Here is a 25956-nt window from a genome sequence, read left to right as displayed (position 1 = left end):
AATTTAAGGCTTGGAAATTCAGTGAGACCCTATCTCAAAATAAAGAGCCAGGCAAGTAGCACAATGGTAGAACACCTCTGAGTTCCACCTGTAATACCACAAAAGAAAAACAAATACAAAACAAAAACACTTATAAGTAACTATCAAGGTACAGTCAAATCATCAATCTGAAGTTATAATGGACTAGATTAGGTTTATTTACCCACTTACATAATGCCTCTGAAAAGAGGCTTGCCAATCTAGTCAATAAAGTATACAATGTTAACTGTACCAGGTACTATGCTTTCACTTTACTTGAATTATCTCACTTCATTTAAAATTAAGGACTGGAGGTGTAGTTCAGTGTGGGAGTACTTGCCTAGCATAGAAGAGACCTTGAGTTTCATCCCGAGCCTCATCATCAAAAAAAAAGGAATGAAGAAAAAGAAAGCCAAGAAACTGACTCAGTAACTGGTAGCTGGAATACAGGATTAATTAGTTCTAATGGAACAGTATCTAATTGTACATGAATCAACAATATTACTTTTTCCTATTATTTACTATCTGCTTTTTAAACACAAGGTCCAAAATAGTGAGATTTCCTACAAAGGAAAACATTAAATCATGTGTTTTCCCTTAATTCTAAAAGAAACAAAAGTTCCACAAACACTTACCTGTACCACTTGTTTCTGTGGTTGTGTCGCCTGTGTTGTTGAAATCTGTGTTTTTTCCCGAGCACCTCGGCAACGGTCATTGCTCACTGAAGTCATCATGTACAGTATATACAAAATAGCGTATGTACAAAATAGAAAATCTGCAACAAAGTAGGAAATTATGCAAATCATGGTAAAAGGCAAACATAAGTCAAAGGAAAAGAAGATACATAAAATAAAAGTTCTCTGGAATACAAATTTTCAAGAAACAGCACTTTTTAAAAATATTTACTTTTTAGTTGTAATTGGACACAATATCTTTATTTTATGTATTTTTATGTGGTACTGAGGATCGAACCCAGGGCCTCACACATGCTAGGTGAGGGCTCTACCGCTGAGCCACAACCCCAGCCCCAAGAAACAGCACTTTGATATCAAAGATTTTGCTTGTAGCATTTTGGAGGACAGTGTGACAAGAACTGTTCAAGAATCTTAGCAATGCTAAATAAAAATCTCAAGGACAACTAATTTTAACCAGCAACCATTTTACCAGTATATATAGCTACTACTACTTGTAGTAACTACTAGACTTTACTCAGCAAAAAACAAAATTCAAAATGTGATCTCAAGAAACAAGACAAGAGTAGGGGTATCAGTGACAGTTGCTTGCCTAACATGGGTGAGATACAGATTTGAACTATGACATTCCAATTGTTGGCTTATAGATTCCAAACAATCGTGTTCATTGAAATGATTACTTTCCCCACTTACACTTTGTACTATTTATTCATCAGTGTTCCATTTATGAAAATAACCTAAGTACACTAAATATAACAAAATGTGAATTTCTCCTTACAGGAGTGCCATCTGCTGATAAAAATCTGCACGTACAAAAGAAATATACTTACACTAAAATGAATTTTGATTTGATTTACAAAAAATATTTCTATTACATTCAAACATAATATTGGTGCAATACACCTTTTTTTTTTTTTTTGGGGGGGGGGGGTAACCAGGGATTGAACTTAGGGGCACTCAGACACTGAGCCACATCCCCAGCTGTATTTCATATTTTATTTAGAGACAGGGTCTCACCGAGTTGTTTAGTGCCTCACTTTTGCTGAGTAAGACTGGCTTTGAACTCCTATTTTTTCTCCTTCAGTCTCGTGAGGAGCTGGGATTATAGGCATATACCACCAAGGCCGGCAAGGTAATTCACCTTAATATTCACTTGTCAGGAAGGAAAACCATAAACTTCAATATATTTTAAAATATTAAAACTTTACTAACTTACTGAGGACATTAAAACTATCTCTATTCCAAATATCAATTTAGTGTAAAATGTTTCATAATGAATATAATTAGGTTACGAATAACAACCAAATTCCATGTGAAATATAAGTATGTTGCCCATTTTATATTTAAGTATTATTTGGAAACTACAGTTTTTCCTTTATTAATTACTGGTCTACATTACATATTCATAAATAATTTCAATGAAAAACCTTCAACTTAAAAAAGGCAGATACATCTCTTGGAAAACAATAGAATTAATGGCCCTAGACCTAGCTTTCAAGGATACTCAAATGAACAAATTCAGACTAACTTGTTTTCTGACAATCATGGATCAACATGCTAAGGATGAAATGTCAGTCAGTCTTAGCCTGGCGTAGCAGCACACACCTGTAATTCCAGCAACCAGGGAGTCTGAGGCAGGAGGATCACAATTTTGAGGCTAACCTCAACAGTTTAGCAAGACCTTTAGTGAGACCCTATCTCAAAAACAAAACAAGAGCTGGGGATATAGCTCAGTTATAAAGTACCCCTGGGTTCTATACCTAGTAAAGAAAGAAAGACAGAAAAGAAAGAAAGACAGTCTTAATGCAAAAAATATCCAACAAAACAATTTCCAGGGCTGGGGATACAACTCAATATCAGAGCACTTACTTAATATGCATGAAGGGGCTGAGAATATAGCTCAGTTGGTAGAGTGCTTTCTTTATATGCACAAGGCCCTGGGTTTGATCCCCAGCACTTAAAAAAAAAAAAAAAAATGAAGCCCTTGGTTCTAATCCAGTACCCATCCCCCCAAAAAAAAATTTTATTTTTTTTTTTAAATAATCTTCCAGACACAAGAAGTGTTGTCCCACTTACTTAAGAGGCTAGGGCAGGAGGATCACTTCAGAACAGGAGTCCCTAAACAGCCTGGGCAACAGTGACATAGTGACACCCCATCTCAAAAAAAAAAAAACTTCCTGATACAGAATTGAGATTTTGCAGAACATGGAGCTGAGGGTGGAATATGACTAAAATCCTCTGGAAAAACAGACTTCAGAAGATATATAAAGTTGGCCAGGGGCTAGAGTTATAGCTCAGTTGTAGAGTGCTTTCCTAGCACATGTGAGGAACTGGGTTCAATCCTCAGGACCACATTAAAAATCAAGAAAAAAAGGTATTGTGTCCATCTACAACTAAAAATATATTTAAAAAAATAAATAAATAAAGATGGCCAGGCATGGGGTGGCCAGGTTCGAGGCCAGCCTCGGCAACTTCAGTGAGACTGTGTCTCAAAATAAAAAAAAGAGCTGGAAAGCTGAGCATGGTGGCACATGCCTTTAATCCCAGTAACTTGAAAGACTGTGACAAAATTGGGAAGACTGTCCCAAAATTTTAAAATGGGTGGTGGTATGGCTGGGATGTAGCTCAGGGTTAAACTGTCCCTAGGTTCAATTCCTGCTTCCAAAAACAAACAAAAAAATAAAAATAAAACACCTTCAACTAATATACTATACTGACTATGGGGAAAACATGTTATATCTACTGGAAACTGAATTATGTATAGTAAACATAATTGCTTCTTGGGCTGGGGATATAGTTTAGTGATAGAATGCTTGCTTATAAATTATGAGTGAGGCATATCCAACTTCAGAATCACCAAAAAAGAAAAACAATTGTTTCTGTGCAGGACCCAGTTGCCAGAACTTACTAATTCAGTTTTACACTTGTGTTCCATCCCTTGTATCATTTCCCACCCTGAAGAGCTCTACTACTCTGGAACAGGTTCCAGGAGAATTCTTAGAATAGAAACAGACAAGAGCAAGAGATTCTAAAAATAATCCAGCAAAAATTCAAACCAGCATATCTCAGGTTCTTGCACTGCAGGAAGCACCAGGTTACTCAAATATATTCGGTCAAATTTTAAAACTGGTATTGACCTCCCGTCATCCAAATTAAAGATGTGATACATTTTAACACAGATAAGAACTACTGGGCTGGGGTTGTAGCTCGCCACCAGTAGAGCACTCTCCTAGCACGTGTGAGGCCCTGGGTTCCATCCTCAGCACATTAAAACAAGTAAATAAAATAAAGGCATTGTGTCCAACTACACCTAAAAATTAAATATTAAAAAAAAAAAAAGAACTGCTGATACATTTTTAGCTTCTTCGGGTGTTTGTGTATTCTTTGCCAATGTTGGAGACTGTATATGTATCCAGGAGTGATCTACCACTGAGTTACTTAAACTCTTTCTTTTTTTTTTCCCCCTTCTTTCTTTTTTGTACCAGGGATTGAACCCAGGTCCCTTAAACACTGAGCCACACTCCCAGTCCTTTTTTTTTTTTTAATGCTTTATTTTGAAACAAGGTCTCCTTAATTGAGACCTCATTAAAATTGCTGAAGTTGGTCTTGAACTTGCAATCCTCATGCCTCAGCCTCAGGAGCAACTGAAATTATAGGTGTGCACTACATCTAACTTTCAAGGATTCTTTTGAAGATTCAATAACACTGTGTATTCCAAAGGTCTCAGTCTAGAATGAACACTGGTTAACTGCACCTGACTTTCTATAAAAGCTTATATAAACAAATAATGAGGACACTTCACTTTAAGGCATGCAAAAAACACAACTGGGAGCCAGGTGTGATGGCTCATGCCTGTAATCCTAGCTACTCAGGAGACTGAGGAGGATTGCAACTTCAAGTTCAGCCTGGGCAACTTAGTGAGACCTTGTTTCAAAATAAAATTTACAAGACTGGAGGTGTAACTCAATGGTAGAGCACTTTCCTAGCATGCATAAGGCTCTAGGTTCAATCCCTAGTACAGAAGACACTGGTGTCCATGTGGTGTGGACCAAGCATATAAACCCAGCAAGTCAGAAGGCTGAGGCAGGATTTCAAGTTCAAGGCCAATCTAGGCAACTACTTAGTAAGACTCTGTCTCAAAATTAAAAACAACCAAAACCAAAAAAGAGCCAGTGTTCTACAGTGGTAGAATACATGCATTAGAACCTAGGTTCAATCCCTAGTGCCACAAAAAAAGAAAGAAGAAAAAAGGGATCGGGATATAGCAGCTCAGTAGCAGAGCACTTGCATAGCATGAGGAAGGATCTGGGCTCAATTTAACCCCTGGTACCACAAAAAACAGAAGGCCCACAAAGCCAGGCACAGTGGCACACACCTATAGTCCCAGCTACTCAGGAAATTGACCTGCGAAGATTGTTTAAGCCCAGGAGTTCAAAGTTACCCAGGACAACAAAATAAGACACCATACCAAAAGAACAAAACAAAAAAGGAAAGCCAGGCCAGGTGTGGTGGCACATGCATGTAATTCCCAGTATTCAAGGAAGATGAGGATCACAAGTTCAAGGCTAACTCTGGGGATTTAACAATATCTTCTCTCAAAATAAAATAAAAAGGTCTGGGATGTAGCAGAGTACTTGTCTACCATGTGGGAGTCTCTGCATTGAACCCCAGTACCATTTAAAAATTAAAAAAAAAAAAAAAAAACTGGGGCTGGGGTTATAGCTCAGTGGTAGAGCACTTGACTAGCATGCTTGAGGCATTGTGTCCACCCACAACTAAAAAAACATATATAAAAAAAGAAATAACGTCAGAGATGCTGTTTACTCAATCACAAAGCCCATATTACAGGGACTACCACTTAAACTGACAAGGATAACACAGGTCCTCTGTATATAAACTCATTTCAAAATGTCTAAAACCAATAAGCAATGATAAATTAATAGCAGCAAAGAAATGGTGTTTACTATGTACCAGATACCATTTTAAGGGCTTTATAAGCACAGTATTAAGTCATTAACCCTCCCAACAACACTCTGAGGAACATTAATATTACTATTTCCATTTTACAAAAACAAAAAAAAAAAAAAAAACCTAAGACATAAAGAGTCACAGATAGTGAAGTGATAAAAACTAAAAATTCAAACCCCAGTCATCTGGCTCCATGGTCTTTTAGTGATTATGCAATATTGTAGTCCCCAACTTGGTTTCCTCTTCTTCAAGGCAGCAGAACCGCATAACATGCATAGCTCTCATCAGATGAGAAAAATCTGTTATGCATCATAATCTAAGTTCCCCAGCCCCCCAGATACCACAGGTGCTCTATACTATTATGCTTTGACTAGTTCTGCTTTATTATGTTTAATTTCCAACCTCTGTCCTTGCTTTTTCTATTTATTTTTTTTAATTTCTGTATTTCTTTTATTAATATTTATTTTTTAGTTTTAGGTGGACTCAATATCTTTATTTTTATGTGGTGCTGAAGATCGAACCCAGTGCCTCACAGGTACTAGGGTTCTAATACTAGGCAAGCACTCTACCACTTGAGCCACAGCCCCAGCCCTGCTTTTCTATATAGAAAGAACCATTACTCTCAACCCTTTTCTGCATCATTAAGTGAATTTTAAGAGATTAAGAATCTTTCTGGGGGCTGGGGCTGTAGATCAGTTGTAGAGCTCTTGCTTAGCATGTATGAGCACTAGGTTTGATCCTCAGCACAACATAAAAATAAATAAGTAAGTAAATAAGGTATTGTGTCCATCTACAACTAAAAAAAGAAAACCAATGATACAAATCAATTTTTTTAAAAAAAATCTTGCTGGGTACAGTGGTGCACACCTATAGTCCCAACAACTTGGAAGGCGGAGGTAGAAGGATCATAAATTCATGACCAGCCTCAGCCACTTAGTGTGAGACCATATTTCAAAATAAAAAATAAAGGGCAGGGGTATATCTCAAGTGCCTCTGGGCTCAGTCCCCAAAACCACAAAAATCAATTCAGGAGGTCTAGAAAAGCCAGCAAGAGAAAGTCAATAAGACAACTAGGTTTCCAAAGTACTCAACTAGGAGACTTAATTCCATGCAGCTCAACTGCTACTGCCCTGCATGCCAGAAGCTGACCAAGCTGATACTTTTATTCTTCACAGCTGCAGAGGGCAGGGTCAGATCCCTAGCAGCTGGTGGACAAGGCTGAACTCCCCTACACCCACACTTGGCAGACAGAAACCACAGTGTTATCAGCTGTCCCATGCACTAACCTGCCCACAGATAAAATGAGTGCTGAACTCGGACATTACAGAACATCACATTTTATTTGGTACAGTCACACTTCAGGTTACCTAAGGTCAGGGATGGAAAAGTATTTGATTGCCTATGGCTGCTTCAATACATGTATCCCATTTCAATTCTCTTTTCACAAGGTTTTATTTTTGTTATTGTTTTTTACAGTACTGTGATTGAACTCAGGTGTTCATACATGTAAAGTAGGCACTCTACCACTGAGCTATATCCTCAGCCCTTAAGCCCTGTCTTTAACCCAGTAGCTAGTATTACCTAGTATTATCTCCAATTCCTTGAAAAGGCCATAATTATCATAATCAGTCATCATCCCTACTTCTAACAGACCTCTCCAAAAAAAAAAAAAAAAAACCTATACTATGTATCTTTGCACAAACCCTATCAAATTATAAACAGACTACTTCAGATTATATTCAACAATGCCTCTCAAATACCAATCGGATATCTTCATTAAAGAATTACTACTCAGGGGCTGAGGCTGTGGCTCGGTGGCAGAGCGCTTGCCTAGCATGTGTGAGACCCTGGGTTCAATCCCCAGCACCACAAAAAAAAAAAAAAAAAAAAAAAAAAAAAAAGAATTATTACTCAACAGAGAAGGACTAGTAAAGAATCTACTTTTTTTAAAAAAAAGGACTATAATCAGATCAAAAGATTTTCTACAGATTATCCACTTACATGAGTATATTTAGTAACATCCTTATGAATTTAGTATTTATGATTTTTGTTAAACATAAACTCTGTTGTTTTTCTTTATTCCCTGTACCATTTACATTAGATTGTATTCACCTTCATATGTATCACCATCTGGACTTGCTTCCCCAGAATTTGCAACCATCCATATTCACAACAGTATATCTCCATTCTGCTTTTTGCTTTCAATGTTCATTTCTGATACCTACGAGGTTTCTCAGCAACTCCAGCAATAAGGAATGAGTGTATATTTATGCTATTACCTCCTGCCACATTCTGATCCTATGGTTTCTCAGTGGACCTTAGAAACTAATGAAATGTTAAAAAATTAGCAGAAGCCCAGGAAAACATCTACTCCCTGAAACACTAGCATCAGGAATTTGTCATTATCAAATGAATCTTAAAACTCTAGAAGGGCTTTTAATCCCAGTTTCATGGGAGGATGTGACAGGAAGACCAAATGTTTAAGGCCGAGTGTGGTAGCACACACCTGAAATCCCAGTGACTCCGGAGACTGAGGCAGGAGGATCACAAGTTCAAAGCCAGCCTCAGCAACTTAACAAGGCCCTAAGCAATTTAGCAAGACTCTTCTGTCTCTAAATAAAACATAAAAAGGGCTGGGACTATGGTTCAGTGGTTAAGTGCCCCTGGGTTCAATCCCCAGTACCAAAAGAGAAAAAAAGTTTGAGGCCAGCTGTTTCACCTCAAAATTTAAAAAAAGAGCTGCTGATGTAGCTCAGTGGTAGAGTGCTTGCCTAGCATCCATGAGGCCCTTGGTTCAATACCTAATACTGGGGGGGAAAAAAGACTAAAAGCTGCATACAGTGACATATGGCTATCATCTCAGCTCCTTGGGAGGCTCAAGAAGGATTGGGAGTTCAAGGCCAGCCTGGGGAACATAGCAAGACCCCAATTCAAAAGATAAAAATAAAAACTCTTGAAGAATGGATCACTATCCATCAGCATCTCTGGTTGCACAGTAATCATTTACAGAATTTTTTAAAAAAGATGACTCCCAGGTTCTATTAAAATCGGAGCTGGGTGCAATGGCACATGACTGTAATCCTAAAGACTCAAGAGGCTGAGGTAGAAGGATCACAAGTTCAAAGCCAGCTTCAGCAATTTAGTGAGGCCCTACGCAACTTAATGAGACCCTGTCTCAAAAAATAAAAAGGGTTGGTGCTGGGGCTGTAGCTCAATGGCAGAGCACTTGCCTAGCATGTGTAAAGCACTGGGTTCAATCATAGCACCACGTAAACAAAATACAAGCATTCTGTCCATCTATAACTACAAAAAAAAATTTAAATTTTTTTTAAAAATAAAAAGGGCTAGGGATGTAGTTCAGTGGTTAAGAACCTCTGGGTTCAACCCCTGGTATCAAAAAACTGAAAAAGGGCTTGGGATGTACTTCAGTGGCAATTTACCAAATTTGACCATTGGTCAAATTTCCAATACCTGAAAAAAAAATTCAGAGTTGCTCAAAACAGAACAGATATTAATATTGTTTTTAAGTTTGCCAAGCAGTTCCCCAAAATAACCAAGCAATTCTACTCTATGAATTCAAAAGAATTGAAAACAGATGCTCAACAAGAAATATGTACATGAATGAATCATAATAGCCAAAAAGTAGAAACAAACCAAATGTCTATCAACTGATGAATAAAAGAAACATAGTATAAATATATAATAGATTTTTTATACTACCTTTATTATGTTTATTTTTATGTAATGCTAAGAATCAAACCCAGTGCCTCACATGTGCTAAGTAGACCTACCACTGAACTACAACCCCAGCCCCACAATAGAATAATATTAAAGTAGTAAAATGAAGTTCTATTATGTACTAACACATGGGTAAATCTTCAAAATATCATGCTAAGTAAAATAAAGTCACAAAATAACATTTACAGATATTGTATAATTCCATATATATTCAATGTTCAGAATGAACAAATCCACAGAGACCGAAAGTATATTGGTGGTTGGAAGGAACTGGGGGGTGGGGATTGAACTCAGGGGAACCTCAACCACACAGCCATATCCCCAGCAACTTTTTTTTTTTTTAGTTGTAGTTGGACACAATACCTTTATTTTATTTATTTTTATGTGGTGCTGAGGATCCAACCCAGGGCTTTGCAAGTGCTAGGCGTGCTAGGTAGCTCTACCTCAGAGCTACAACCCCAGCCCACTTCCCAGACCTTCTTATATTTTATTTTGAGACAGGGATCTTGCTAAGTTCCTGAAGCTGGCTTTGAACCTGCAATCCTCCTACGTTAGCCTCCCCAACCACTGGCATTAGAGGCATGCAACACCATGCCTGACCTCTTAATTATAAACTGATGTCGGGTGTACTGACCGATCTTCTAGTATACTGCTAAAACCTGGCAACACAATAAAATACAAATTCTTTGTTGCTTTCCATTCCCTACACTTTGGTCAAATTGGTGTTGCCATTCTTCCAAATATTACCTACTTTTTTGCCTTCACCTTTCTCAGACATGTTTTCTAAAATGTATTGAGCATACCCTTCATTTTCTCATTTTTGGTTCCTCAACATGAACCCCAATTACTTTCTATATAATGTCAATTACAAATGGGGCGTTTTAGGGTCACATAACCATATACTAAACAGCAACTGAGAGTTTTTTGTTTCTGTGGATGATTAAGCCCAGGACTTCATACATACCAAAGCCAGCACTCTACAAGTACAATCTCCAGAGACTGAGTTCTATGAAGGTCTGTAATCCAGATATTCAGGAGGCTGAAGCAGAAGAATGCCAAATTTGAGGCCAGTCTGGGAAGTTTAGCAAGACCTTGCCTCAAAATAAAAAGTGTTGGTATAGTTAAATGATGGAGCACTTCCACAGCATGTGTGAGGCCCTAGGTTCAATTCCCTATACCATTTAAAGGAAAAAAAAAAAAAAAAAAAACTTGAGGCTTGGCTCTTTCTTTTGTTTTGTTTTGCTTGTTTTGTTTTGGGTACTAGGAATTTAACCAGGGGTACTTTACCACTGAGCTACATCCCCAGCCCTTTTTATTACTCGCTAAACTGTTGAGGCTGGACTAGAACTTGCCATCCTCCTGCCTCAACCTCCCCAGTTACTGGGATTATTTATAGGCGCATGCCACTGCACCTGGCCAGAATTTTAATTGTTGTTTATATATGTGTATATATATATATATTTTTTAAGATGTACAGATCTTTATTTTATTCATTTACTTATATGTGGTGCTGAGAATCGAACCCAGTGCCTCACACATGCTAAGCGCTCTACCACTGAGCCACAGCCTCAGCCCCCAGAATTTGAGTTCCTAAGAGTAATTTTACAGCTTTCTCTCTTTTCTCACTAATCTATCAATTGTCACTTCTCAGTGTTGTGTGCCTAATGTCCTCATAGGATGCATCTAAACTGGCAGAGGGCTTAGATATCAATTCATCATGCTGATTGGAACAGAAAGTAAAATCAGAATAAAAAACAAAGGAAAAGGAGTGTTTTTTTTCTTTAAAGCATAGAATTTCAATTCAACCGAACGTCTTGACTATACTCCAACACACAAAATAGTTAAAAGTGAAAAAAAATCTAAACAGTAGAGCTGTTGCCTAGCATGTGTGAGGTTTTGGGTTTAATCTCTACTACCACCCAAAAAAAAAAAAAAAAAAAGAAGAAAAGTAAAGCCAGTCTAGTGAAATCTGGCATAGGAGTTCAAGGACCCCACCTGTGTATCCCATCCCTCCTTCCTCACACATTACAAAATCCCAGTCTTTTGCACTACAAAGGTGTTAATGTTCCTTTCTATCTATTGCTTACACTGTTTCATTTATCAGCTTGCACCTGGCTGTATTCCCAGATAGCAATATTTCACATAGGCAAAAGAGTACAGTAGTATGATTAAGAGCATAGGTTTAGAAGTCAGATCTGGAGTCCACTAATTTTAAGATTAGGTAACAAAGGACAAGTATCTCACTGTTTCCCAAGTCTGTAAGCAGCAGCAAACAAGATAATGTACTTCAAATGCTTAGTTAACATAAATGGTAGCAATTACAGGACTAATGAACATGGGCCACTTTTTTTCCTGTTCAATCTCTTCATTCCACAATATTAAATTCACTTATTCAAAAAGATATTAATAATTTTACTGCAGAATGGCTTAAATACCATAAAAATACATCCTTACATATACAATTAAAGATTTTTTAGTATATATTTACCAAACTGTGCTATTGTCTAACTATCGCCCAAATAAAATCCTCTTTCCTTTCTCTGATAGTTGGGCAAACTATCAGAGTATCTAAGTTTGCTTTGCTACATCCCACTGTGCAAGCTCCATCCCATTACAACAAAGCCTTTTAGTAAAATTTTAAAAATAAACGCTCTTCTGTCGTAATAAAATAGTAAATGGCCCATTCTAACAAGGATTTTTTCCTTTCACACTTGGATTGCACTGTACTACACAGAAATAATTTTCTACCATTACTATAACACTTCTAACTATAATGAATTTAGAAGGCATTAAACAAGCTGAAGTACCGAAGCTAAGAAATGTTAAAGAGATCATCTGGTCTCCAGCAATTTGAAGGAACATTTTACCAAGTAAATTGTTCCTTCAAATTGATGTTATAGCAGGAAATTTCTAATCAAAATAAAACAAGATCTTGGGCTGGGATTGTAGCTCAGTGGTAGAGCACTTGCCTAGCATGTGTGAGGCACTGGTTCAATACTCAGCACCACATACAAATAAATAAATAAAATAAAAAATTTCATCAACAACTAATAAAAATTTAAAAATAATAAAATAAAAACAAGATCTTGATAGGAGTGATTAATTAAAGCATTAAACTTACTATATAAAATTGACCCAGCCAGGCATGGTGGTTCATACCTGTAATCCCAGCCACTTGGGAAGCTGAGACAGAAGGATTACAAGTTTAAGACCAGCCTCGGCAACTTGGTGACCCCATCCCAAAATAAAAACATACTGGGGATGTAGCTCAGAGAGGTAGAATGCTCCTGGGTTCAATCCCCAGAAGTGGAAAATAAAATAATTTTAAAAGGCTGAGGATGTAGAGCAGTGATAGAATACCCCAACGGCGCAATCCCTAGCACTGCAAAAAGAACAATGACAATATAAAAAAGAATTGAAGCCAGGAGCAGTGGCACTTGCTTATAATCCCAATGACTCAGAAGGCCAAGGTAGGAGGATTACAAATTCTAGGCCAGCCTCAGCAATTTAGCAAGACCCTATCTTAAAAAAATAAAAAGTGGGCTGGGGTTGTGGCTCAGTGGTGGAGTGCTTGCCTAGCACCTGTGTAGCAGAGGGTTCAATTCTCAGCACCACATAAAAATAAAGGTCCATCTACAACATATATATATTACATATGTATAAATATATGTGTACATAAATGTTGTATATTTTGTGTATGCATATAAACACACACATAATAAAATAAAAAATGCTTGGAATGTAGCTCAGTTGTAGAACACTCCTGGGTTTAATCCCCAGTATCAAAAGAATTTAAGTATACAAATTTTAAAAAGAAAATGTTTACTGTGACTGATGTGACTAACTTTGTCTCTCATTTGTGAGCTGCTACAAATAAATTACTAGTCAAGGCTAAAAACAGATACAATTATGATATGGTAATAAAAGTAACAATATGGACTGGGGATATAGCTCAGTTGGTAGAGTGCTTGCCTCCCATGGACAAAGCCCTGGATTCAATCTCTAGCACCACAAAAAAGAAAGTAACAATAAGGATGCAGCCCAATTCACAGGTAGAATCTATCCTCCCAATGATGAGTTCCTGGCTTCATCCCAAACAGAAAATAATAGTGTTTTGTTTATTTTTTTGGTACTGTGGATTGAACCCAGAGCCTGACACATTAGGCAAGTCCTCTACCACTGTTACACACCCAGCTCTTATACTTTCTACAATGACCTTGCTATATTTTTCAAAAAAATTTTGTAAATATGCAAAGTATGATCACAGGTTTTTGGAGTGGGGGACGGAAGGGGGACTACAACTAGGGATTATATGGTTATACCTGAGTAGTAGAGTGCTTGCTTACCATACATGAGGCTCTGGGTTTGATCTCCAGAACAATGGGGGGGGGGTATACATACATACACATACACACACACACACACACACACACACACACTTACTTTATGTAAAGAAAAAAGGGGGCAGGCATGGTGGCATACACCTGTAATCCTAGCAGCTCAGGAGGCTGAGACAGGAGGATCACAAGTTCAAAGCCAGTCTCAGCAAAAGCAAGGTGCTAAGCAAGTCAGTGAGACCCTATCACTAAATAAAGATATGAAATAGAGGTGGGGATGTGGCTCAGGTCGAGTGTCCCCGAGTTCAATTCCAAGACTGCCCCCCCACCCCACCCCCCAAAGAAAAAAGGGTAAGGAGCTGTGCATACCTTTGATACCAGCTACTTGGAGGCTGAGACTGGAGAACTGCAACTTTGAGGACAACTGAAAAAGGGGCTGGGGATATATAGCTCAATTGGTAGAGTGCTTGCCTTGCATGTACTAGGTTCAATCCCCAGCACAACAACAACAAATCTGAAAAGGTCTGGAGATATAGCTCAGTGACAGAGTGCTTGCCTAGCATGCAAAGCTCTGGGTTCAATCCCCAGTACCACAAAAACAAAAAAGAAAAATGGGTGTTTCTAACAATATCTTAAATCACTAGTTTTTATCTTATTTATTTTTTCAAATTTTTGAAAATTGCTTTTATAGGTAACATAGTGCCAACCAGTCTGACCCAAAAACATACTCAAAAATGGAAATTTATTAATTTGTGAAAGGGATCAGGCAAGCTCAGTCTAGAAAGCTGTGCTGGAAATCAAACCCTAGGGCCTCTCAAATGCTAGGTAAGCACTCTATCTACCCTTGAGTATACCCTGGAAAACAATTAAAAATTTGGCTTGTCAATCAGTCCTAAATCAAAACATTTTCTTCTAAATCCTTTTTCAAGTAAACTTATGGTTTAGGGAGTTTTGTTGTTGCTGTTTTTTTTGTTATTGTTGTTTTGGTACTGGGAATGAACCCAGTACCTCATGTAGGCTAAGCACATACTCTACCACTGAACTATGCCTCCAGCCCCTGAACTTGAACTTTTAATTAAGTACCCACTTATAGTTGCACACCTGTAAACCTGAAGACTCAGGAGGATCAAAAATTTGAGGCCAGCTTAAGAAAATCAGTGAGACTTTGTCTCTCAAAAAGATATTTAAAAGGGCTCAGTGGTAGAGCATCATGGATTCAATCCCCAGTACCACAAAATAAATGAATGAATAAATAACCACTTATTTTCATGTTTAATGATTTGTCAATGCCAAATCTTACCAAATCCAGCCTTCAAAGAACACACAGTCTAACCAGGTAGTCACATATAATACAAGCATCACTAAACACCTTGCTCAAGTCTATGAGGTTGCAAAGATTGTAAGTTATAACATGCTGGGAAGCGGCATGTTATAGTGTTAAATACAGTCCAAAGACCCATCTCTAAAGAAACTGGGCCCATGATCTCCTCAACTGAGGCTCAGTGAGTATTCAGAAAATTTTTGTATAGAAGCTGAAGCAAGAGAAGAGACAAAAGAAAAAGACAAAGGAAAGAGCAGGGAGTAGTGGCACACATTTGTAATCCAGTGGCAGGAGGATCACAAGTTCAAAGTCAGCCTTAGCAAATTTAGCAAGGCCATAACCAACTTATCATCCTACCTCAAAATAAAAAATGAGAACATGAGGGGCCGGGTTTGTGGCTCAGTGGTAGAGAGCTTGCCTAGCATATATGAGACACTGGGTTCGATCCCTAGCACCATATAAAAACAAATAGAGCCAGGGCTGTGGCTCAGTGGTACAACACTTGCCTAACATGCGTGAGGCACTGGGTTCGATCCCCAGAACCATGTAAAAATAAAAAATAAAGGCATTAAGTCCATCTACAACTAAAAAATAAAAAAATTAAAATTAAAAAAATAAATAAAATAGAGGTATTACATCCATCTACCTATAACAGCTACAATTGATTTGATGAGACGGAGACATGTTAAAAAAAAAAAAATGTAGGGCTGGCGTTGTGGCTTAGAGGCAGAGCACTCGCCTAGCATGCATGAAGCACTGGGTTTGATCCTCAGCACCACATAAAAATATTGTGTCTACCTGTAACAAAAAATAAATTTTAAAAAATTGTAAAAGTACTAAGTATTATTAGATTGTATATACACAATATAACTAAATGAGAAGATCCTTATGTGACATTTTACTTAGGGACAAATTAATAACACTAGCAAGAAACAAAAGTTACAGCAAGCTGGAGGCGCAATGGCAGACATCTGTAATCACAACTATTTGGGGGCTGGGGCAAAAGGATCACAAGTAGGAAATCAGCCTCTGCAAGACCATCTCTAAACAAGTAAAGGACTTTGGATGTACCTCTGTGATTAAGCACCCTCCGTTCAAACCCCAGTATCAACAAGGAAAAAAGGGGCTGGGGGTGTGGCTCAAGCAGTAGCGCACTCGCCTGGCATGCGTGCAGCCCAGGTTCGATCCTCAGCACCACATACAAAGATATTGTGTCCACTGAGAACTAAAAAATAAATATTTAAAAAAAAAAAAAAAGGAAAAAAAATATACATCAAAATCCAAATGATTCCCTTCTCCACAAATAATCTTTAAAAGCTTCTCACTGAGGGCTGGGGTTGTGGCTCACAGGTAGAGTGCTCGCCTAGCATGCACAGGTGAGGCACTAGGTTCGATCCTCAGCACCACATAAAATATTAATATTGTGTCCACCTGTAACTAAAAATATTTTTTAAAAAAAGACTTCTCGTTAAGACAGGCATGGTGCATGCCTATAATCTCAGAAGCTCCAGAGGCTGAAGCAGGAGGACTGAAAACTCAAAGGCAGCCTCAGCAACTTGGCAAAGCCCTAATCAATTTAGCAAGACCGTGACCCAAAATAAAAAAAAATAAAAAGGTCTGGAAGGGCTGGGACTATAACTCAGTTGGTAGAGTGCTTGCCTCACATGCACAAGGCCCTGGGTTCAATCTCCAGCACCCCAAGGGTGGGGGTGGGGGTAGTATAGGGGTGTGTTTTTAGTGGTTAAGCGCCCCTAGATTCAATCCCTGGTACTAAAAAAAGTTTCTCATTGAGCTGGGCATGGTGGCACACACCTAAACAGTAGGTTGAGGCAGGATGATCACAAGTTGCAGGCCAGCCTCAGCAACTTAGTGGGACTTTCAGCAACCTATGGAGAACACCCTGTCTCAAAATAAAAATAAAAGGGCTAGGGATGTAGCTCAGTGGTAGAGCACCCCTGGATTCAATCCCTAGTACTTCACAATCTCACATGCAAACACACACACACAGAAAACATGATTCTCACTGAAATTTTTCTAAGTTTTAGACCCAGGTGGTGATGGCAATCCCAGCAACTCAGGAGGGTGAGACAGGAGGATCACAAGTTCAAGGCCAGCCTCAGCAATTCAGCAAGGCCCTAAGCAACTTAGTGAGATCTCATCTCAAAATTAAAAAAAAAAAGGGGGGGGGGGAGTAAGGATGCTTTTCAGTGGAAAAGCACCACTGGTTCAATACCCATATCAAAAAGAGAAAAAAGTAGACACTTAAAATTGTGTTAAAATTATTTCAAAATCTACCACATGCTTATATAGTGATACTCCCTACAGATCCTTTCTCTCTTTGCCTTCCTTTAGGTTCATCTCCACTGGGTTTTACAAACACCAACAAAAACAGCTGCTAAAATGTATTAGGGATTACTACCTCACCATCAACACCTTGGGTGCCATAACACTTAGCTTTTAAGGACATTCCATTTACTCAAATTAACAACTAAGAGTAAACTGGTATTTGCTGACATATGGGTTACCTCGTAAGAAGAAATAAACAAAATAACATCAATTTGTTAATGTACAGAGGAAATTCTCTATTTGTGAATTCACGAAGACTCCTACTTTGGAGCAGGGATTATCCCTTTATAATACATTCCCCATCCGGTGGAAAAACTGTCTTAGAATAAAGGAAATCTTAACTCATCATTTTAAAAAGGATTTCAATATTTAAAGGATAACATGCTTAAAAGTAAAGTCAAGGGTTAAGATTGTGGCTCAGCAGTAGAGCCCTTGTCTAGCATGTGCAAAGCCCTGGGTTCAACCCTCAGGACCACATAAAAATAAATAAGTAAAGGTATTGTGGGGCTGGGGTTGTGGCTCAGTGGCAGAGCACTTGCCCGCACATGTGAGGTACTGGGTTCCATCCTCGGCACCAAATTAAATATATATATATATAAAGGCATTGTGTCCAACTACAACTAAAAAGTAAATATTAAAAAAAAAAAAGGTAAAGTCACTTCATACAGTTCAGTCCTTCAATATAAGATTATACTACCTACATGTATGTCATACTTTCGGGGGTAGAGATAATGCCCAGTTTCCATTAAAAAAAAAAAGAGCATATTGAAATAAATCCATTCTGGTTCATGTTCTCCTACCATTTATTCCTGAATTACTAAAAAGTCACTCTGATTTATAACAAGATACTCCTGGTCAGAAATGCACAAGCTTCACCATTTCCCAGGAAGGGGAAGTAGAGGTGTTATTGCTCTAGTATAGTTCTAAAGGAAGCTACATGTGACTACTGCTAGTCCAGGCCACACTTAAGCCAGAGAAAACAAGAGTGGCAGGAAACAGGCAGAAGAAGCAATTACAATACTTTCTCATGGCCTCATTTTCTCTCATGCCACCACCTCCAGCCATAGTTAAGTCACAAAGAAAATCTGTCCGAAAATACTCCTTAATTATTGAGAGTCAGAGCAGCAAGGAAGCAACTGGAAGAAATCAAAGGTATGGGAAACAAGTAGGACAGAGATCAGGAGAAAATCTCTCACCATACATGTGAACTAGCCATAAGTAGAGAAATCAGGCAGAGCACACTGCTAGCAGGCAGAAAAGTGGTATAGGAAGCTAATCACCATTGCCTAGGGTAAGAGAAGGCTTCACAGCACAGGAAGGATAGTCTTAGCAGAGGGGGGTCCTACAGGCAGATAAAAGATGATCAATCATCTCTAGAGAGCGGAATCTATTCCTGAGATAATGGGGGCCATACCAATGTACCCACTTGATGCCTGAGCTACAGAAGAGCTTAGGTATGAATGGCATTTACCTTCCTTCCACCTTTATTTATGGAATCAAAGTAAAAAGCAAGTACAATTAACAGAAAAAAGAAATACAATAACTAGCTGAGCACAGTGACTCACGCCTGTAATACCAGTGGTACCAGAGGCTGAGGCAAGAGGACCACAAGTTCAAAACCAGCCTCAGCAACTCAACAAGACTTTGTCTCAAAATTTAAAAAAAAAAAAAAAAATGGCTAGGGATGTTAGTAGAGCACCCCTGGGTTCAATCCCAGGTACGAAAAAAAAAAGAGAGAAAGAAAAGAAATACACTAACTAGTGGCATACCTCTTGGTGAAAAAAAGTCTTACCATGGTGAAAGAGAAAATAAAAGAACTGAATTCCACTAAAAATGTTAATCATATGCCCTTCAAATAAAAGATGATCTTTGGATGCCTTACTGAAGAGCTTAAAAAGCTCTCAATTGTTAGGCTACACAGGTGCTGGAGAAAGACTGCCTCAATACTGGCAGACTACGATTGGATTTAAGAGGTGGTAGCAAACTACAGGATTATGTCAAACAGGAAATAATAGGAACGATGATAGGATATACCCCTAAAGAAAACAAGGCCAGAGTAGTGACAGTGGAGATGTCTGGGCAACTAATTAGATTGAAAACTCAAGGGAAACGGTGGGAAAGTGATTCACCGGTAAAGAAAACTTAGTCGTTACGCACCAATGAAAGCATTTTGAATATATAATAGCACTTCACAAATTTACGAATCGCTCTAAACCTACATTAAAGAAAGAACTGTGACACAACCAAACTACACGAACCAGGAACGAGAAGGGAAACTCGGTCCCATCTGAGAAAGGAGCCTTCCAGAAGAAAAAGTATTAGAATAACTACGCCAAAGAAAGGTTGAGAGTGCTGAAGTTGGGCTTGAAGAAGGCCAGTCCCAGGACAAACTCCGGGCGTGAAAACGGAAAGTTGGTCAGGATGCGGGGCGACAGCGTGGCGGGAGAGCTGCAGCCCACAGGCAGGAGCCCAAGGTGGGAGGAAAAAACCACACCCTCCAGGACGCAGACCCACGGGGGAAGGGTAAGCGCCCCTTGGAGCTAGGTGGGGCCGGGCCAAATAGAATTAGGGAAGACAGAAGAGAGAATCGGGTTACCCGGGAGGGAGAGTTAGAAAGGTGCCCGGGCCTGGACATACTAAGGAAGCGTGAAGCCAGCGAAAGAAGCTCGGCCCGGTCCTCACAGACGGGCGCTAGGGCAGCCCAAAGATGGTTGGGTGCTCAGAAGACCTAACCCCAAGTCCAGAAAGCACGCACGAGAGCACGCAGGGACCGGGAAGAGGGAAGGAAGGGGGGAGGGTGGCAATTACCGCTGCTGCTCTCGCTGGACTGAGAACCCGTCGCCGCCGCCGCTCGTTACCTGCCAATGTGCTTCTTACAAAGCGGCGGCGGCGGCAGGGGCGGCCCTGCCCGTCACGTGGCCTTTACGTCACGGGCCAGGGCGGAGCAAGGACGCGTCGCTTGCGCGCGGCTTCCCAGCCCCCCCCCCCCCACAGCAAACGGCCTCCTGTAACTACGAACCTTGCCCTAACAGGGCAAACCTAATATCTCAGAGCGGGTGAAGACTAGAATAAGGAGCAATTAAAGGGGACTGTATGGAATTTCTCCTAATTGGAGTTCTTAGGGTAGTACTGCCCACTGCCATGCAGGTTGCCCACAACTGCAGCTCGTTGTCGCGCTGTGATGACCTCATTAGGCACCACGTGTTGCACCCCTGCGGCCGGCTGCCTCTAATCATGTGATGTGGTCCAACCATTCAAGGCAAGCTTGGCCTCCAGACGTCGCAGAAATCGACTACTAACTCCAGCGTGCCGCACAGTAAAGGCACCCACTGCAGCAGCATTTCCCGTGCGAGCTCACAGATGCACGGCCACTGAGTCTAGCACAGAGGGAAGGCCGAGACCGAAAGCGCACAGGGCTGACTTCCGAAACAAATACCACTGCGTGCCACCTTCCAAGTGACTCAGCGTGGTCCCTTCTGGGAAGAATAGTTCTGCCCGGGAAGAAGGGGGCGGGTTCTGCTACCAAGTTGCGCGTCTCGCGCCCCGCCCTGCTCTCTGCGCGGGAAAACACCAACGGCTGGCTGCGAAACCCGAGACCCAAAAAGTCTACAAGTTAGAAGGGGCTCGTGATTCAATCTAACTAAATGTGGGTCAGGTTCTGCATTCCCAAATGCCGACTGCATGAAAAGACTAACATTTATTGAACTCCTGCTCCACATCAGCCCTGTATACAGTCATATTGTATCATGTTATATAATGTAATCAACCCCTCGAGGCTAGAATCGGTCTCATTTTGAGGACATGGAAAGAGGTGTAGGGAGTTATTTCCTGGCATGAAATATCCAAATCAGTTTTCTGTCGCGCAAAGTGGAATGAGCCACATCTCAGTAAGACTGTACCTGTTGTTAACTCCAGGAACTAAGATGAAATGACATAATGGTGATACCGCTGTTGACCGGTGACGAGTCCTTGCTTCCCCAATGTTGAAGAATAACACCAAAGAAGCACGCCGAGGCAAGGTCAGAGTAGAAATTAGAAGTTTATTAAAGGACAGCAGAAAAGACTTCTCCCGGAGGAAGAAGGGGACCCAAGAGGTGGAATCCGTGGAAGGGATGTTGTCTCCCATTTTTATAGTTCTTTCAGTGATGGAATGTAGGTGGGAAGGACCAAGGGGTGGGACACAGGTGGGCCAAAGAAGTAATCTGGTCAGGAAGGACTTCTGAGTCAGCACCTTTTTGCTGGGGGCTGTTCATTAACATTTCTTTGAGGTGGACTTTGGCCTAGGGCCTTTTCGGGACTTCCATGAGTTGTCCTCTGTTTTCCAGGAGTCATTCTCCGCATGGTCTCCATTTTAGATTTCACTTGATATTAGACCCGATTTATCTAACTACACTGACTACCTAACTTTAAATCTGGCTTCAATGGTCTGTAATTATAGCACAGAGTTAGAGTTTATTTTATCATTTACTGGCCTATTTGATCCTCAAAGATACTATCCAGGGACTGAGGGTGTAGCTCAGCCATTAGAACGTGTGTACTTAGTGTTGCCAGGCCCAGGGTTCAATCCTGAGCAAAAACAAAAGTGTGTATATTATCCTAGGCTAGTTTACAAAGGACTTGGAATTCCAGGAGGCCTATCTCAGAGTTTTCTACCCTGGTAACATCACTGAGTTGTGAAATTCAGATTATGTAAAGTACCTGAGTACAACATAGGAAACCCTCAACAAGTGAATTATTCACACAGTTTTTGCCCAATAGGTGTTTGCTTGTTTCCTTTTTGTACTGGGTGATAGACCCAACCTGATCTTTTATTAAAATTGGGAGCCATCTTGCCACAAAGCCATGAAAAGATAATTTCAGCTTTACTATAAATTACTGCAAATTCTGAACCTGCTTGGAATGCCTGCCCGTGCCTTGAACTCACCCATGCCTGACTCTCTGACCAGATAGCAGCCCTCTCTGAAACTTTAGTGACACCTCATAAATATTGGCCTTCCCTGGCCAGACAACGACCCTCTCTGAGGCTCTAATGGTCCTCATAAATTCTGATGTTGGGGCCAGCAAAAAAAACAAAAATGTAAACTACCATTAGTGTGATGCTTGTCAGAGTTCTGTTATCTGTAACCCCCCTATGTGTAACTTTCTGGGCTATAAAGCTGGGCTGTAGGAAAGGTGGGGTGCTGTCTTGTTCCCGCCGTTTTGGGAGGGAGAAGCAGCCCGGCCGGTCGAAATAATAAGCTTGCTTTAATTTGATTTTAATTGGAGTCAGTGGTCTTTTCTTGCGTCCTGGTCTAACATTTTGGAGTTCCCCAGCGAGATGACCCTGCCCGACCAGATCACAAGACCAGACTGCTGGAAATTCTGAAGCCGGCCTTCGCTCCAGGGCTTCGGGCTGGAGAGCCACTCTAGGGCGTGCGCAACTTGAGACGTTCCAAGGCCTCGGAGTGAGCCTTCGGTCTCCGGAGCACTGCAGTGAACTGCCACACTAAAACTATCAGCAAGCACCTGGTGGAGAAGGCCTCCATAGGTAAGTGGCGCCTTTATAACATCTGATATCCGGTTAAGGGAGATCCCTTCTGATGACAGAGAGGTGGCCTGGCGAGGCTCACATATACTCCTGTCCGGACAGTAACGAGAAATCGTTCTGTCTTCTGTTCTGTTCTGTAGGGAATTCCTCTGGAAGGGTAGAGAGGTGCCGACGGGCACGCACGCACTCCTACCCCAGAGCTTTAGCAAGACGTTGCATTGCTCCTCTGTTTTTCTGTTTCGGCGCTGGGTTTCTGTTTTCTTGTGTTTTGTTCTGTGTTCTATATGTTTTTTGTTTGTTTGTTTTTGTGTGTTTTGTTGTGTGATTTCTGTGGTAAAAACTTAAGGATATTGGACGTGAAAATGGGTAATAAAGCAAGTAAGCCTGACACCCCTTTGGACTGTGTTTTAAGGAACTGCGATGAACTTTACCCCCCTTTGTTAAGCAGGATGAGAGAAGCCCCTAGCTGGCTGCTGGAGCACACCCACTGCAGAGGGCAATGCCTGCTGGGGATCAAAGAACTGAGTATCTCCCAGGTTAACAAGTGAGACTCCTTTAAAACCCCTTGTCCCCCCAGATCAAGAGAGTCACAACCTTTGGGCAGAGTCCCCTATGTTTCTCCTTTGTTAGCAAAGCAATAAACCTCCCTTTTTCTTTTTCTCAAAACCCTGTCCTCATTATTAAATTGGCATTAATTGGCTTCAAGGTCAGGAACCGAACTTTCAGTTACAAATTTTGATACCACCCGCCCCCCCAAAAACTTTTTGAGAACTGACTACTGAAATGTTAGGAGATGGAGTGTGCCTGGGGTGGAACCGAACCAGAGGAACTAATCCTGTAAGTAAAAGGAGGGACTAAGGGACTCCCAGCAGCTGCCAAAGCCCTGTTGCTTCGGGGAATTCCCTCCTTCCTTCCCTGCACTGTAGGGATTATACCACCTCTGTCTTTAAAAAAGAGAAAAAGAAAAAGGGGACACTTAATGCAGTAAAGTCGCCATGGAGACCCTTGATTTTACATTTCAGGTTGCCCCTCTGTGAAAATATCTGGTCCCCTTGTGGGGACATCTATGGTGCCACTGGTGTAGGAGATTTTTCTCTTATCTGCTCTGTTTTAAAGGTTTCTGTCTGTCAGCCATAGTCTGGAGCTCCTTTCTGTCTGTCCTGTGTCTTTGTTTCTGGCCCTTTAAGACATGTGCAATAGTGTGTTGATATTATAAATTGTTTCTTGGGAATGATCTTGGCTGAGTGTGTGTCTAAAAGATGATGTTTTATTGTAACAATCTGGTATCTGAATGGATTTTTGAAGCATTGCACAGTCTTGCAGTTAAAAGTTGGGTTTAGGTAATTGTTTAGTTTATGATTTCAGATAATTCATGCCAGAGAACTTAAATACTTAGGATGGAAAACTAAAGAACTCTACTTCCAAGTTGGCAAGTAACTTCCCAATCATTCAGTCTTTTTTTCACCAATTTTGAATTGGGTAGCCTGGGAAAATGTCACTGTGTGTACCAGTGCATTAATTTGGACAAGGATAGTAAATCATAGTATGGTATCTGTTGACAAAACAAGATGTAAAGATATAAAATCTTGTGAATTGTATCTTAAACTTGTATCATAATTTTCAACATCGGAACCTGAAAATTATGACTTATGGTTAAAATGCCTTAGGCCTGAGGTGTCTGCTCAGAATAGCAGTTTTTCCCTCCTCCTTCAGACCTCAGCCAGGACTTATGTTGAAATGCAAATGAAAGAAGCCTGCAAGCTCAGTAGGAGACTGATCTGAGGCCTAAAAAAAAAAGAAAAAAAAAGTAAATTGTATGGTATTGACTAATTACTGGCCATTATTTTTTTTCTAGGACTCTTGTTTTTTTCCTTAGAGTCTGTATTTTTTTGAGCTCATGATTTTGATCCTACAAACCTAGGTTAATGTTTTTCTGATCAGTTCTATCTTTGACCAACTGTGGAGTTTTTGAAACATTGCAATGGAGATTTCACCTGCGAAAAGCTACAAGGCCTTTACTATTGTTATGTGTGCACACTTTTGTTATGTGTTGTATGTCTATATATACATATGTCCATATATCATATATATGATATACAAATTAACATATATAAGGAGCGCTCATAAAAACAAATTTTAAAAAGTGGATCCAAAGATCTTTAATTCACGTGACTTAAATGGTTCAATTTAAATTGGATAAACAGATAAAAATAAATGTCTTTAAATTTAAGCTTACAAGTTTTTCGAGGTGTTCAAAAAAACTAATAAAATATTAATATCTATAAAATGTCTAATATGCCTTGGTTCTAGGACTTTTCGTTCAACAAAAAATGGCTAGCACTGTTCAATACACTTGTCTAATATTTTGATAAAATAAGTAAAGTAAATTTGATATGGGATTACTCATTCATGAGTACTTTTGTTAGATATCTGATTGATTTACTAAGGTCTGTATAAGTTTGTACTAAGGTATGTATAAGATTGTAAAAATCAGTCATGTGTTAAAGAGACAAAAATTTCTTAAAACATAAGTTTACCCATAACATTGTGTTTATTAAGTTTTATTTTTTTCTAGAGCAAGCAACCATAAAAATTAAACAACTGGTTAAATAAGAACTGTTATTTTAGAGCACTGTACTGCCATTTCTTTAAAAGCTAAACTTGGTTAATGTAGAAACACCAATGTAATTGTGATGCTATTAATGTGCTCATATCTTCCAGGTATACAAATCTGTAAGGTAGAAACTTTAAAAGAGCATTATATCAAGCTGGTGTTCTGAAGTTGTATGGTAAAAAATATATTGGGGATTTATTTACCTGTTATCAATAAGATATGTAAAGTTTTATGTTACTTTTCACATTGGGGAACAATTTAAATGTATTTTTAAGTTAATGAGAGCCTAATCTATATAAAGGTTAAAAACTTTCAGCCTTTCTTTAATTCATGTTTTAAATGTGATATCATATGGTGTTAGCTAATGTTCATGTGACCTCAAACAATTTATGTAA

General features: G+C 39.6%; 1 protein-coding gene across 13 annotated transcripts in view; it reads right to left on the bottom strand.

Moving 5' to 3' along the window:
* Ubap2 (ubiquitin associated protein 2) overlaps positions 1–20362 on the bottom strand; it is a 103886-nt gene extending 83524 nt beyond the window's left edge. For 6 of the 13 annotated variants that reach the window (XM_046457142.2, XM_046457141.2, XM_046457143.2 and 3 more), the window contains exon 1: positions 654–793. In XM_046457142.2, coding sequence (XP_046313098.1) covers positions 654–733 — 80 coding nt within the window. In that variant the 5' untranslated portion in view covers positions 734–793. Of the gene's footprint in view, positions 1–653; positions 794–20228 lie in introns of those variants that run through there. The other 7 variants (XM_046457139.2, XM_046457140.2, XM_046457147.2 and 4 more) reach the window with 6 other exon arrangements.
* Between the last annotated feature and the right edge of the window lie 5594 nt (positions 20363–25956).

Source organism: Marmota monax, unplaced genomic scaffold, assembly GCF_021218885.2.
Source record: "Marmota monax isolate L192 unplaced genomic scaffold, Marmota_monax_Labrador192_F-V1.1 WCK01_AAM20220418_F8-fsc00069, whole genome shotgun sequence".
NCBI lineage: Eukaryota > Metazoa > Chordata > Mammalia > Rodentia > Sciuridae > Marmota > Marmota monax.
The sequence above is the reverse complement of the archived record's forward strand: the minus strand, read 5'-3'. Positions and strand labels throughout refer to the sequence as shown.